General features: G+C 49.2%; 1 protein-coding gene across 3 annotated transcripts in view; it reads left to right on the top strand.

The window, feature by feature from the left end:
* Nucleotides 1-12,452, top strand: part of THSD4 (thrombospondin type 1 domain containing 4) — a 566,849-nt gene that overhangs the window by 73,737 nt on the left and 480,660 nt on the right. For 2 of the 3 annotated variants that reach the window (XM_053888890.1, XM_053888891.1), the window contains one exon: nt 9,846-10,213. The exons of the other annotated variant lie outside the window; for it this stretch is intronic. In XM_053888890.1, the coding sequence (XP_053744865.1) occupies nt 9,846-10,213 (368 nt within the window). The remainder of the gene's footprint in view (nt 1-9,845; nt 10,214-12,452) is intronic. 3 annotated transcript variants of the gene reach the window in all.

Genomic DNA, 12,452 nt, shown 5'->3' with positions numbered 1-12,452 from the left:
TCACTGTTGAGAGCATGAGGCCAAACGGACCAGCCACCAAACAAAACACACACACACAGGCACTGTGCACAGACATCTGCTTCTGTTTCCCGGGTAACTGCGCAGCAACACGGGGCAGACTTCGGTACCCGGCACATGCTCTGTGTTATTTTCTAGTTACAACTGAGGACAGTTTCCATGTGGCTGGTGATGAAAGAGTCAGGTCAATTTCATAAGGGGGGATTGTTTCCGATTATGCAGATCACATCCAAATATTTACCTCATTCCATCATTTTGGCTGGGCCCTGCCTTTGAATGTCGTGGAAATGCATCCAGGCCTCTTGTGCACTGCACTTAGGGAAGATATTCTGCGCTTACAGGCTGCCCTTGGCTGGCCGTGGGGAGCCCTGGGCACGACCTGTGAGATTGCCTCCCTGTGTCGGTGTCCTTGAAGCGAATCAGTACGTGGCAAGGAATGGAAGAGCTCCTCCAGGAAAAATCAGAGCCTGTTAGCACTGGAAGGGACCCCGGCCCTCATCAAGCCCAACGGGCTCATTTTACAGATATGGAAACTGAGGCCTAGAACCGCAGGTGGACTTGCCCCAAGTCACAGAGTGAATAACAGCAGACTTGGGACGTGAACACAGGGGCCAGTCCTGGGTTTCCCACGAGTCTTCCCTTCCTCTCCTTTCATCTTTCCGTACTTGCCGTTGCCGTTATACTTCTGATGTTAAAAGCACGTTTCAAATGGAGTCTGCTTTGTAACACGTGAATCCTTTGTAACACGTGAATCCTGTAACACGTGAATCTCAGGTTATCGTCTGTGAATATTTTCCTGTCTCATATGATAAAACTCCAGGCTGGCCTCAACCTGAATGGCTGGAGTGAAAGACGTAGGCCAAAGAGCAGGCAGTTTAAGGGTAATAAAGTAATGTGGCCAGAACATTTTGGGATTAAGGAAGTAGCAGTGAATGGTGGAGGTCCAATTCCTCGAGGGTGAGCTCAGGTGAGTGCTTCCTTGTTTGAGTCTCACCTAGGGGTGTTCAGTGGCCAGTGATTCTCCAACCAGAGGACGCATTCAAATCACTGGGGAAGTTTGTTTAAAACTCATATTCCTGGGCCCCACCCTAGAGGTTCTTCTTCACTAGGTTTGGCATAAGAGTCAGGAATCTGCAAGTGTCACTAGATGCGAGTGAGGTTGGTTGTGTCGTAGATACCTTGTGGGTCACACATGGAGAAACTACACAGGCCAGGAGTCGGAGGGCAAGGGTATGTCCATGTTCTGCAGTGTTTGGGCCAGAATATGTACTCAACGTCACATATGTGGGCGAATATGGAAGAGTTTTGATGTGTCTGAGATTATTTACTTAAGGATTCACCAACTAGAAGGACACAGGATTGAGAGAGAGCCTTAGGGCCAGGCAGACAGAGCTGGAATGGGCAGAGCAACCCAGCTCACGCCTGCTTAGCTTTTGGGTGACTGCATGTCAACGGGTCATGCTTTAGCATGGGCTTAGCATTTCTCTTTCCACATATCTCTGTCTCTCCCTTGGCCTCCGCTGACTTCTCCTTTGTTATGGCTTTGTGCAGGTGTAGCCTTTTAACTGTTCTGAAATGCATTTGTAGAACTCATTTAGATATAAATTACCCAGTGGGGGATTCTGATGCAATGGTCAAGGTGAGCCTGTTTTGCTCCGGTCTCCTCTATCTGTAAGGTTCTCACTTTGGTCTCCTAGCTGCTGGCATGGACGTTATGCTCAGAGATAAGATGAGAGGACCTTTACAGTGTATTGTGTCAGAGTCAAGATAGGTGTTTGAGATGGAAGGTTGAATTTATGTCTCGGAGAAAACCATGGTGGTGGTCCTTCATTTAGATCTGGTATGAGTTTGGAGTTTTGTGTGTGTGTGTGTGTGTGTGTGTGTGTGTGTGTGTGTGTGTGTGTGTGTGTGTTTTATCAAAGTGCACCTCCCTCCCCATGCTCCCACACAGGGTCTCAGGTAACAAATGTCCCAGCTGAGCTGCCAGCTGTATGTTCCTGCTCTCGTTTGCTCTCAGCTCTCCAAAACTTTGCTCTCTGGGCTCAATATCCAAGGTGTATTTTCGTAATGTTTGCTTTAGGGTGTTGACTTGGTTATGTGGCTAAAAGCAAACCTACTTTTTCCAGTCTCTTCTAGAACGAGACTTTAGAATTTCAGACTTTGCATGTGACTCGTTTTCTATGAAGAACAGATGCTGGGTTTAATTTTGTAGAAAGAAAATTAGAAACCAGTGAAATCTTACATGATTTTACATTCGTACCGAAACCAAATACATTGAAAACATTTAGAGCTGTGTTCCTAGTTACAGATCTGCTGATGGCGATGAGAAATTCTCGGGCTTTCTCTGACAAGGACTACCACTGACTCTTGGTTTACTCCTCTGTGTCTCCCACCCTGCACAATCTGCTCGGAATCTTTCTTCATTGAGTCAATTTTCATTTATTTGTTTGTTTATTTATTTATTTATTTATTTATTTAACATTTATTTATTATTGAGAGACAGAGAGAGACAGAGCATGAGCAGGGGAGGGGCCGAGAGACGGGAAGACACAACCCGAAGCAGGCTCCACGCTCTGAGCTGTCAGCACGGAGCCCAACGTGGGGCTTGACCTCACAAACCGCGAGATCTTGACCTGAGCTGAAGTCGGACGCTTAACCGCCAGAGCCATCCAGGCACCCCAATTTATTTGTATTTATTGAGCAAGCAATATTGTAACCATCACTGAACTTTTTTTAAATTACAAGAAAACTTACCCTGGGTCCAGCTTCAGTAACACGTCGTATGTTTTCATTTTTCCACGTCCCTTTCCAGGCTTTGTTTATTATATGCCTACAGAATCTTTACATCATTATAATCATGGTATAGTTGCAAGTTTCTATTTGGTACTTTTCACTTAATATTATATTCCAAGGCTGTTTCCATATCGCTCTGTATTGTTCATGATTATGGTGTTTCACTGAGTCTATCAAGCCCTAGTTTGTTTGGCCATCCTAAGGGGCATGTGTTCATCCCCCTTAAAAAAAACTATGATGAAATACGACAGCCACTGCTGCTCGGATTATCGCTTACCCTATTCTTCTCTGAGCTCCCACGCGGTCCCTGTGAACCTCCTATTCCATCAGTCCATCCTGTTTTAGGGAGACCTTGGTTCTCTGGTTATGCAGACTGTGGTCAACTGTTGTCTTCATGAATCCTGTAGTCCTGGACTCCCCTAACCCCGAGGCTTCTCGTCATCCCAGTCGCTGCTTTCTGGCCTCCAAATCCCGTGCCAAAGGCAGACCCAGTTAACTTCACATTATTTTGGTTACCACACTTTATATGATAATGTTTGTAACCATTTAGATATTATTTAGAGTTCTTCACTGCAAGCAACGGAAGCAGGTGGGCATTGAGGCATGCCAGAGAGCAAAAGAAATGGTCTCAGAGAATAAACAGTGGGGTCAGGAAGAAGGACTCGAAGCCATTTGTGGTCTCTTGGCCCCTTTACTGGCTATTCAGATTTCAGGGAGGGAGCGTCCAATTGGCCCACATTGCTTACCTTGGCTTCAGCTGGCAGGGCCCCTGAATACATTCCCACCACACTTCATTCAGTGTGGAGGGGTGATTTCCTAAAGGACCCAGGGAAAGGGGAATGACTGCCAGGCTGCCCTACACACACGTCTTACTGTTGATACACATTTACACAAAAATCCCTGCCTAACATTAACTTCCATACGACGGATCCCAAAATGTTGTTAGTTACAGCATCCAGCTCCAACCCCAGAGTCTTTGGGGGATTTCAATTCTCCCTCTGGTTCAGCAACCACCTCGTCTTTTGCATGGCTCAAGTTGAGTTCAATAGGAATGTAGCTTCCCTGACTCTCTCACTTCTCGGAATGGCTTCGCCTTTCTCTGCTCCCTGGCTCATGCCCCAGTCTGACTATTTAGAGAGGCACCATAATATCAAATAGTTGCTTTTAAGTGAGAAGGGGGATATTAAAAGGTTTGGGGGACTTTATCCAAAATACACATTTCTCCCTTGACCCCTGCCTCACTCCAGGCAGGACACATCATTGTCTCTGGGGGAAGGGGCATAGCATGGCATGTGTACTTCAAAAAGCTTCTCTTTTAATTCTGTTATCTTACCCCTACACCCACCCTGGAACCTCCAGTGGAATAGACCAAGCACCAGTTTGGTTTGGGGATTAGGTATGCTTCCAACACAGTATAAAACTTTGACTGCTAGGCCGCCTGGGTGGCTCAGTCGGTTGAGCGGCCAACTCTTGATTTCAGCTCACGTCATGATCTCATGGTGTGTGGGATCGAGCCCCGTGTTGGGCTCTATGCTGGCGGCACGGGGCCTGCTTGGGATTCTTTCCTCCTCTCTCGCTGCCTCTCCCTGGCTCTGTCTCTCAAAATAATTAAATAAACATTAAAAATTTTCAAAAATAAAATACAACTGTGATAGGTATTGCAAAGTTCCCTCCCAAAGAAGTTGCCCCTGTTTAGCGTCCCACCAGCAGTGAACGTTCTTACCCTATCATATCAATCTTGCCATCCTTTGTATTCTTTGCCAATCTAACAGGTACAAATTGGAATTCTCTTGTTTTATTCTGTTGCTGCATTTGTTTGATTGTATGTGATGTTAAACAGTTTTCAAATATTGTATTGACTTCCCTGTTGTATTGGTCAGCCTGAGTTGCTGTAACAAAATACCATTGAGTAGGGGGCTTAAACACTAGGCATTTATGTCTCACAGTTCTGGAGGCTGGGAAATCCAAGATCAAGATTTGGTTGCCCGTGAAGGCTCTCTGTCAGGCTTACAGACACTGGCTTGTCACTATGTCCTCACATGCTAGAGAGAGACAGAGAGAGAGAGAGAGAGATTCCTGGTCTTTCTTGCTCTTCTCATAAGAACATGAGCCCTATCATGGGGTCTCACCAACATGACATCATCTAAACCTCATTAACTCCCAAGGCCTCACCTCCAAATACCACCACGTTGAGGGTTAGGGCTTCAACATTTGAATTTTGAGGGGGACACATTCAGTCCCTGATGACTGTAAACCACACGCTTATGCCCTTTGTCCTTATTTCCGTTGGCTTGTTCATGTTTTCCTTACTGATTGGTTAGCCATCTTTGTAAGTGAGGAAAAGACAGCAGTTTAGGGTGTATTTTAGAAGCGCCTCAGGTTTTCTGCTTCAGTCTTAACATGTCATGTGTATCCTGGGGAAGGAGCAATGTGCCGGCAGATTACAAGCCTTTAAGTTTCGATTCCTTCTTTGTTCTGGCCTCTCATCATGATTTAGTCTTTGGTTTTGATGCTTGTCCCTGACTAACAGAGGTCCTGTTAGTTAGTCGTGATTTTAGGAATACTGTGTCTCAGGGTACTTGAAAGTTTTCCCGTCTTGTGTCACAGAAAACTCCTTGACTATGGGGAAACAAGGAGGGAGCAGGTCACCGGGAGGGTTGGGAAGAGTACGGGGAGGATAGGAGTTTGGTGCTCTCAGGGGTGCTGTCACCTCCAAAGCCCCCTTCCCTTTATTTTTTCTTTGTTCTTTCTTCCTTTCTTTCTCTTTCTTTGTTTCCCCCCTCCCTTCCTTCCTTTTGTTTTTCTGTCTCTTTTTTCTTTGTTTCTGGCTGCATAGTATAAAAATCCAATTTTGGAGTATGTGGTCGGATTCCCACCATGGGGACTGAGATGGAATTTAAAGTCACTCACCATAATTCAACTATAAATTAGAGAATTCTTGTGAATAGAATTGGCTGGAATGTGGTTTCGTGTTTTCTTCCCCCAGGGACCCTGCCCAATTTGGCAATGGGAAGCTAAATTCAGGGTGGGATTAGTTCTAGGAAGTGGCTTTTTAGTATAGTTGCATGTCTAATCCCAATGTTAGTGACAGTGCCTTCCTTATCAACGTTAATAAGAACCCAGGAGGCCGTGGATAACTGAAGTCCCGCAATGTGTCAGACACATCCTTCTGCCTTTGCTTGTTTATCCCAATTATCCTGCTAGAACTATCAAAGTGGATTTATTTCTACGCATTTTCCCCTTCTATTTTCCACCAAAAGCAGGCAGAAAGGCAACATGCTGCAGGGGTGTGTGTGTGTGGGGGGGAAGAACCCTGGAACAGGAGTGAGCAGGCCTCAGTTTCAGTCCTGTCTGTGCCCCTTACCAGCCTGAGACTGGGCAAGCCATGTAGCCTCTAGAGGCCTCACTTGTTCCATGTAGAGGGGACAAAATAATACCAACCTGTCAGGGTGGCTGAGGGGCCCTGTAAAGTGTAATGTGAAGCTAAGTGGTGCCTAGGCTGTAGAGCCTATCCCTACCCAGGGGGTTTGCACAATGCCAGACCCAGAAAAGGTGCTCAGAAAATGCCTGTCTGCTCTTCTTCCTTGTCCTGAAAGTACTAAACACTGTATTCGTTTCCTTGGGCAGTTGTAACAAATCACCATAAACTTGATGGCTTGAAACAACAGAAATTTCTTCCTCACAATTCTGGAGGCCAGAAGCTCAAATTCAAGGTGTTTCCAGGGCCCCCACTTCTTCCAGTTACGGGGGGATAAATCCTTCCTGCTTCTTTCAGCTTGTGATGGCTCCCTGCATTCCTGCTCATGGCTCTATCTCTCCGGTCTGCCTCGGTGGTCACGTGGCCTCCTTCCCTCTGCGTTTTCTCCTCTGTGTCGGGTGAGAACATTTGTCATTGAATTTAGGGCCTGCCTAGAAAATCCAGGATGTTCTCATCTCAATCAGTATTATAGAATGAGCCTCTTGCCAAATAAGGTCATATTCACAAGTTTTGCCGGGTTAGGGCACGGACGTGCCACCATTCAACCCACTACAAGCACTTCAGGGATTACGTTATGTATCAAAACTGTGGCCTGATTAAGCACATTTTTTCCCAGCCACCTGAGTGAATCCACAATCAGTTTGATATTAAGAAATCAGGGCAGGGGCGCCTGGGTGGCTCAGTCCGTTAGGCGTCTGACTTCGGCTCAGGTCATGATCTCGAGGTTCGTGAGATCAAGCCCCGCGTCAGGCTCTGTGGTGATGGCTCAGAGCCTGGAGCCTGTTTCAGATTCTGTGTCTCCCCCTCTCTCTCTCTCCCCCATTCATGCTCTGTCTCTCTCTGTCTCAAAAATAAATAAACGTTAAAAAAAAATTAAAAAAAAAAAAAAGAAATCAGGGCACGTAAGAGAGGAGAAAGAACAAAAGCTTGTGTTTTTTCCTTTTAGTTTGTATTTATAAACAGGCAAAAAGCCTTCTCTCCTGGGTCCCCAATTTAGTAACGATGAGTTGAGTGTATTCACTATTCATGTACCCATTCACCCGCTGCTGCTCACGCACTGGCCGTGTGGAACTGTAGCCCTCCTGTCACAGAACCTTCTGTCTTGCCCTTGCTCTGACTCCGTCTCCCACTGGCTCCACCCCATGTTACCTCCAACCTCCTGCCTTGGCTCTCTGAACATGGCTCCCAAAGGCTGGCTGGGTGACATCCACCTCTGGGCTTCACCCTCTGATTAGATGCTTATTTGCTCCCTGGGTTCCCTCCGCTCTGTGTCATCCTGCCATCGTTGCTCCCTGAACCTTCAGGAACCCAACTTGAGCTGCAGATGTCATCCACAGACCACTCTGCCCTGGAATGTAGTTGAAGGAAAACGGCCTCAATTAAACGAGCCCCAAGGCTTCCGGGTGACTGATTACCTGGGGACAAGGACTCTAACCAAGGGCTAAGCCCTCACTTTTAGTGACTACAGTGCCAGCCACAGCAGTGATTAAGGTTTCCTCCTCAAGTCCTCACAGGCCCCCTCTGAGGTCATCTTAGCTCCACCTGTCATTTCCATGTGGTGTGAAGGAGCTCAGTCTTCTTGGATTTGTGCCACACAAAGGGGAGGATGGTCCCTGGACCTTCTCACTGCCCAGGGGTACTGTGGGGACAGAGGAAGAACACAACCATGAAAAGTGTTTGAGCTTTGGGCCAAAAAATGCTTCCAAAACCAAGATCTAAAACAACAACAACAACAACAACAACAACAACAACAAGCTGAGTTAATCATGGCTTTTTGCACTTAGGATGGAAGCATGAGGTTCACTGAAAAACTCATGTTCTAAAGAAAGTCATAGTGTTGGTCAGTGTCCCACATTAGGACTGGGACTTGGAAATTGAATAGACTGAACTCCAAACCCTGCTGTGGCAACGTGACCCGGGCAGGTCACATCTCTGAGCCTTAGTTGGGAAACCACACCTCTGAGAGGGCCGGAGATTACATGTGTTAACCTGGTATTGAGTGGGCACCTGAGTATTACAGCTATTACTGTGATTCCTTCTCTGAGGCCGCCTTTTTGTTTGTTTGATTTTATTTTTTTATGTTTATTTATTTTTGAGAGAGAGAGATTGAACATGAGCTGGGAGGGGCGGGGGGGGTTAGAGAGAGAGAGAGAGAGAGAGAGAGAGAGGGAGGCACAGAATCTGAAGCAGGCTCCAGGCTCTGAGCTGTCAGCACAGAGTCTGACGGGGCTGAAACCCACAAACCACAAGATCATGACCTGAGCCGAAGGTGGACACTTAGCTCACTGAGCCACCCAGGCACCGCTTCTTAATTTTTTTTTTAATTAATTTTTTTTTTTTTTTTTTTTTTTGAGATAGAGAGGGCGCAAGCTGGGAAGAGGGGCAGCGGGAGACAAGAGACTCCTAAGCAGGCTGCACGACACGGGGCTGGATCCCGTGACCCTGGGATCATGACCTGAGCCGAACTCAAGAGTCAGATGCTCAGCCCAACTGAGCCAATCAGGCACCCCCTCTGAGGCCTTCTGAATCCCTCTCTCCTCCCCACCCCGCCCAGCCAGAGAAGCCAGTCCCCCCAGGAGCCTCCCCCATTCTTGTGCTAGCTGCACAGTGCTCTTCTGCTGGGTCTAGGCCATTTGCGTGGAGCTGGGGTGCTTTCCTGCTGGTTCTCAGGGCCTAGCTCAGCATGGGCATTTAGCTGGTGCTCAGAGCATGTCTGCACCATGAAGGAACACTGCGTACCCGCCCCGCCTGCCGCGCCCGGCATCGCTGTTCTCTGTGAAATGATGGGTTAAATGAACAGGAGTGTAGAATCACCCTCTAGGTTAGAACTTTGAAACTTTCCGACATTTCTGACTTCCGATTTACTATGGAAGCAGGAAAATCACCACTTTAGGCTTACCAACAAATATGTATTTAGTGCCAGGCTCCCTGCTACGCACATGGAAGACCTGACTTAAATCTCCTTACATCCCTGTGAGGTAGAACACAGGCCCCCTTCCTAGTCACACTGCTAGAAGTGGTGGCAGGGATGTGACCCTAGGCGCCTGGCTCTAGGGCAGGGCCTCTAACTTGCGGTGTCCCCAGTGCCGGGACTGCACAGAGACTGGGCCACGCGGCCTCTCCAGCAGCTTAAGGGAAGTCCGGTCCCTCTGGCCTGAATCCCGAGGACCTAAGTTGGAGGTTAAGGGGCACTCTTGAGGGATAAGCCTCAGTAAGAGAGAGGGTGCCACACTGAGCTCTCCAAGGTCATGGCACCGGAAGCGAGGACCGAGTTATGTATGTGAGCCTTAGGCACGTCTACCTTTGTGTGTCCCTTCCAACATAAAAAAAAAAAAAAAAAAAAAAAGTTGGAGTTATATTTTATGAGTGCATTGGTATAAGGCGAATATAACCTAGGCTGGATTACAGTCCCCTCGTTCTTCTGATTTGAAAACCAGCCCTGTGCCTACTAGTGCCTAAGGGATAACGCTTTCTGGTTACCCAGAGCCTCTGGGGGGGGGGGGGGTGAAGCAGGAGCGAGTGTTCGGGCCCCCTAACCGGCCTCTTGTCTCCGCAGGTCCCGCAGCGGATGGCGGCGGCCCAGGGCGCCCCCGAAGACGGCGGCGGCGGCGGCCAGGGCGTGTGGGGCGCCTGGGGGCCCTGGTCCGCCTGCTCGCGCAGCTGCAGCGGCGGCGTGATGGAGCAGACGCGGCCCTGCCTGCCCGGCTCGTCCCGCGCGCGCGGGGCCCTGCGGCCCGGGGCGCCCCCGCGCGCCTTCGCGGGCCACGTGGTGTCGGCCGTGCGCACGTCGGTGCCGCTGCACCGCAGCCGCGACCGCGGGGAGCCGCGCGCCCCCGCCGGCCCCGACGCCAGCCGCCAGGGCCCGGGGCCGAGGGGCAGCCGGCACCCGCAGGCGCGGGGCCGCGACCCCACGGCGGAAAGAAGGTACGCGCGCGCGCCCGCCCCTGCCCCCCGTTCCCGCCCCTCCCGCAGCCCCCACCCCTGCCCCTACCCCGACGTGCCGCGCGCTGCCCCGCGCCACCCATAGCATCGCGCGGTCAATGCGTCGCTTCTGCCGGCCGGGGAGGAATTCTTGGCTCCGCGTATTTCCTTTCATCTTTTGATTTATTTTGCAGCCTTCTAGAGCGTTGAGGCCACTCCCGCCCCACTCTGTGCTTCAGAATCCTCTTCAAAGGGAAGCTAATTCTGAGCAGGCCCTTAGGCATCAACCTTAGGGAGGCCCTGTGGAGGGGTGAGGCAAGGCGGGCAAGGGTGGGGGGAGACCTCCGGTCCGGTGCAGGGCGGGGAAAGGGAGATCCCTGGCCGCAGGCTGTGTGGATGTGAGCAGAGGACGCAAGACGAGGGGACTTCCAACCGGGGAGTCGATGAGGAAATTTCAAGCCCTTGCACAAAGTGAATGTCGGGTGTCATACGTGCTCCCAAACTGTTGACTTCAGGATTGTGTGCACTTTTTCTGGAAAGTTTCTGCACAGAATTTTGGGTGAGCACCCTGCTTTGAGGATATCTCTGATGGAGGACCGAGACAGTTTTTTTAGAGTGTTAATAAAATATGAATTCTAGAAGTTGCATGGCAGCATCGAAATAGTTGTATAGCCCCAAAACGCCTCTCATGGTTCTTCATGCCCAGCATGAATATGCCAAATTAGGCGGTGCCCTTGGGCAAGGTAGGAACACAGCAGCTGAGAAGAGCTTGTCAGTGAATTAATCCACTGATACTTACAGATTACCCCGTGGTCATTCGAAAGTATTTGTTCAGTGCTTCTAGGTCCATGATAGATTCTTGGGAGTGTTTAAATACACAACAACAAACAAGCAAACATTTACAGGAGGAACAGGAAGTCATCAAGCCAAATTAGTGTCCATCTGGGGAAAGGCATGCACTACCAGGGGGGGCTGCCCAGCCCCTCTTGTCACTGGGGGTTCAGACATCAGCACTGATGACCACCCTTGCCCACTGCGGCTAGATGCTTCCTGAGCATCCTTCTCAGCCACATGTAGTAGCCTGTCACTGTCACTGCCGTGCAACCTGGAGGTGTGGAGGAGACGCAGCCCATCCGCCCTCCCCAGCAGCATGCTCTTGACATGGTCGGTAGGAGTTCAGAGAGGACCATTTCACAGGGAAGGTGCTTTAGCCGAATTCTGAAGGATAAACCACATTTGGCTAGATGGAAGGAAGAAGGGACGATCTGTGAGTTCTGAGGGCTGGCACGGCCTGTCAGTGGGAGAGGAAAGAGAGGTCAGCTGGGAGGATGCTTCCTCCCTTTTATCGATCACAACCCCGTCATAAGCGTAGCTCTCTATTCCCTTAACCTGAAATGCTGGTGGCCAACGCCCTTTAGAATTCAGAACTTCTCAGATTTTCAAAAGGTAATTCAGGGCATATTTCGCAGATTAATGGCGTTCCTTCTGCGGTAGGGGGAGGCATCCCATAATCAACTGCATTATTATTTCTGCACGAAACATTTCAAAGTTCATGTTAAGGAGGATAAAAAAGATCGTAATAGTCCTACGTCCATTAAGGTCAGGTGTGCCGCCCGGTGAACTTTGACACCAACCCAGTTCTAAAACGTAAAGAGAAAAGGAAAGACCAAAACTCCTGGTTTGAGAAGTGCAGACGTATAATAGCTAAAGTTCATTGAATGCCTGTTCTATACCAGGCACTGTTCTTGCCACTTTACACGGACAACTCTGTGAAATAGTGCCAATCCCATCCTCATGTCCGAGGTGAGGAAAAGGAGGCCCAGAGAAGCAGAGTAACTTGTCCAAAGCAACGCAGCCAGTCTGTAAAGACTTGGGATTCAAACCCAGGCAGTCGTGGCTCTAAGGACCTGATTAAAGAGCCTTTATACATGAAGAATCTGAGGCTCTAAGAGGTGAAAGGACTACCCAGGGCCCCAGAGCCGTGGAAAAGCTAAGATGTGAAGGTGCTGCTGGGTCCCGGATTCCTGGAGTACTCAGGGACTCCTCTTACAGCCTCTGTGGTTGGGAGCCCAGAAGAGCTGCCCAGGGAACAGGCTCTAGTTGGCCACAGGCCCGCACTGCAGGCATTCTGGCCCATGCGTTTTGGCAGCAGGAAATTTTTTTCTCCCGACTTATTGACAAGGGGCCAGTTACTGTTTACTATGAAGTTCCTACGAGTTTTTATCATGCTTTTGTAATTTGA

This window comes from Panthera pardus, unplaced genomic scaffold (genome assembly GCF_024362965.1).
Source record: "Panthera pardus isolate Hobbes unplaced genomic scaffold, ASM2436296v1 HiC_scaffold_24, whole genome shotgun sequence".
Lineage (NCBI taxonomy): Eukaryota > Metazoa > Chordata > Mammalia > Carnivora > Felidae > Panthera > Panthera pardus.
Note: the sequence above shows the minus strand (reverse complement) of the source record. Positions and strands in the feature narration are given on the sequence as shown.